We start from the raw sequence: 2865 nt of genomic DNA on the forward strand, positions 1-2865 counted from the left end.
AAAAAAAACTCCATTTGAGCCAAAAGTCAGACATCCAGGACAAAGATGGCAAGGCACCAGCAGAACGAGTCCGTGACGGATACGCCGGTGCTAGAGGAGGCGCCGCGCACGGAGCCGCCTGCGGAGACGAACAACCGTGGCAACTTCACGCGTAACCTGAACAAGGAGGCGGATGAGAGTATAGCGCGCAAGATGTTCCTTGGTGGGCTGATGTTCCTGCCGTGGCTGCACCTGGTCAACGTCATTTTCTATCGCAAGCAATTCATGGACCCGTCCATCGACTCCACTGTCACCATGTGTGCGTACTGCAGCCTTCTATGATAGAGTTCACTGTATGGCTCCAGGGGTCTAACGTTGGTATTTGCTGTTTGTTATTGCCGCCATCAGGGGTACGACGGTCGTTCATGGGCTTTTGCTTCTGGACGGTGCTCTTTATCTCGTGGGTTCTTGTCTTCCAGCTCAACTGGAAGGAGTTTGGCTGGCAAAGCCTCGTCATGGTCGTACCCAGCGAGGACGAGAACGCAGGCTGGTGAGCTGATTCTATAAGAAGCTTAACTTTTCAGATACATGTACCACAATCAAGGATGATTTACTCGTTTTTTTATATATATATTTATTTTGCTGACCTTCATACAAATTACTGTAGCGCAGATAGCGTGGAAATCGGGAGAACGACGAAGCTCCTCAACATAATAAAAAAAAAAACTATGCAGCTGGTGTACAGCTGCATGGTTTTTTTTTTATGTTGTAGTGTGCTGTAATGACCTCTTACCTCAAAGCTTTGAGCACGCTGCTTTTCCAGGTTAAAAAAATGAAATCTGTGCCGACATATAGATAGGATTTCCTACTCTTCAAAAGTTGTCGTCCGTCGCGACATACTTCACCATGTCAAGCAGCACTTCACCTTTCGTTGAGTTCAAATGGAAGCTGGTTGCTGTGCTGTCCTTGTGCTGGCCACAACAATCGTCAAACCGAACTGCAACGTAGCACACAGGAAATTGAAATTTGTTCCAATAGTTTCAACAAAATCTCTTCGTTGCATGTGTGGGTGCCCAGCTGCAGGAAGTAGTACCGCTCCTCGGAGGGTTCACAATATTGGATCTTTCGAAGTATAAAAACTTGCATCTAGTAACAGCACCAATAGCTTCACCTGTAGTCAGGATCCAGTAATCCATCTTGGTAGGGTGTGCAATCCAGCTCTCCATCATCGCTACATATTCAGATACAGCTTCACCATTTCATCCCCATTCATGTGAAAGCTGAAGCGAAACGAGTGTTGATGACGTATTAACGCGTGGAAATGTGCTGCATGTGCAACTTCCTCGAGGTGAGGATCGTTTAACTGTCGCAAGGTTTTCAGGTGAACGGATTCACATTGCTGCTATCAAATAAGCAAGACTTAATAGACTTTCTTCTCTCTCTCTCTCTCTCTCTCTCTCTCTCTCTCTGGTTTTACTGTGCCTAAATTACTTATCTTCTTCAAGAAGCTATGAAATTTAGGCACTTTAATTCTAGAAGAAGCACAACTTTGTTCTTCACAAATTTCAACACTGTGGGCAACTTACCCATATTGAAATCAAGTGAAAAATAACGCACTTAGCCGAGTAATAACAATATTCCCAAGTGCCACCGAAGCACAAAGCACCAGCCTCGACAACTGCTCTCCGCTTCTTAGTATGAGCGCCCCCATCCTCTCCATCGACACGCAGCACGAGGACATGATCGTACGTCGTATTATTCATCTGTGTGTCTTTTTCCAGCCTCAGTTTCGTCTCCATCACCTCAGAACTGACGAAAAATGGTGGTTAATAACCGCTTTATTGCTCTTCCCACTGTTTCTCGACGTATAACAGCACGACGCACAGCTGGACTACTACGGCAAGCGTCTGGCCACCTGCTCCTCGGACCGCACTATTAAGGTGTACGACGTCACGGGCGACGTGCAGAACAACGAGCAGATCCTGACGGGGTACGAGTAAATCGTATCTATTGACAATGACGACACTCAGCTAATCGCTAGTACATGCTGCAGCCACGAAGGCCCCGTGTGGCAAGTGTCGTGGGCACACCCCAAGTTTGGCGTATTGCTGGCGGCCTGTTCGTACGACGGTAAGGTGATCATCTACCGCGAACAGAGCTTGAACCAGTGGACCCAGGCCTACGTCCACGCCTTCCACGAGTCCTCGGTCAACAGCATCGCCTGGGCGCCGCACGAGTACGGCCTTGCACTCGCCTGTGCCTCTGCTGACGGCACCGTCTCCGTTCTCAGCTACTCTCGTACGTGTTTGGCTGCAATTAAAGATACTCGTATGTAGTGGCTCACTGTGTTGTTACTATCGTAGCGGAGGGCTGGAGCGTGAGCCATTTCAAGGACAGTGCGCTGGGCTGCAACGCCGTGAGCTGGGCTCCATTCAACTCAGTGGGATCGCAGGGCCCGTCGGGCCCCATCCGCCGCGTGGTGACGGCGTCGTGCGACAAGACCATCAAGATCTGGAGCCTGCCTGAGGGCGAGTCGGAGTGGACCAAGCAGGAGCTGAGCGCTGTTCCCGCTCACAGCGACTGGGTGCGAGATGTGGCGTGGGCCCCGAGTACGGGATTGCCCGTGAACCTCATTGCCAGTTGCTCCGAAGACAAGCACGTGTACATTTGGTCGCAGACTGCCGAAGACAGCTCCTGGAAGCGCGAGCTGCTGCACACGTTTGACGCTCCTGTGTGGCGTGTGAGCTGGTCTGTCACTGGTAACGTGCTGGCTGTGTCTTCGGGTGACCACAAGGTCACTCTATGGAAGGAGACGCTCGACAAGAAATGGATGTACGTATTACTTGCTGTGTCAGTGCAAAGTTTGGAACTAACGTTTTTTTTTTT

The 2865-nt window shown here is 49.9% G+C and overlaps 2 protein-coding genes across 2 annotated transcripts in view; both read left to right on the plus strand.

Moving 5' to 3' along the window:
* The first annotated feature begins 12 nt into the window (after positions 1-12).
* Positions 13-828, plus strand: PPTG_07066 (hypothetical protein). Its single transcript, XM_008901224.1, has 2 exons — positions 13-298; positions 388-828. Exons 1-2 carry the CDS (start codon positions 46-48, stop codon positions 531-533), a joined length of 399 nt encoding a protein of 132 aa, XP_008899472.1. The 5' UTR covers positions 13-45; the 3' UTR covers positions 534-828.
* An 848-nt stretch (positions 829-1676) lies between these two features.
* PPTG_22013 (hypothetical protein) overlaps positions 1677-2865 on the plus strand; it is a gene marked incomplete at its 5' end in the record, with an annotated part of 3951 nt that continues 2762 nt past the window's right edge. The window contains 4 exons of the mRNA XM_008901620.1: positions 1677-1724; positions 1854-1969; positions 2033-2277; positions 2343-2815. Coding sequence (XP_008899868.1) covers positions 1677-1724; positions 1854-1969; positions 2033-2277; positions 2343-2815 — 882 coding nt within the window. The remainder of the gene's footprint in view (positions 1725-1853; positions 1970-2032; positions 2278-2342; positions 2816-2865) is intronic.

The sequence above is a fragment of the Phytophthora parasitica genome (assembly GCF_000247585.1).
Source record: "Phytophthora parasitica INRA-310 unplaced genomic scaffold supercont2.11, whole genome shotgun sequence".
Lineage (NCBI taxonomy): Eukaryota > Oomycota > Peronosporomycetes > Peronosporales > Peronosporaceae > Phytophthora > Phytophthora nicotianae.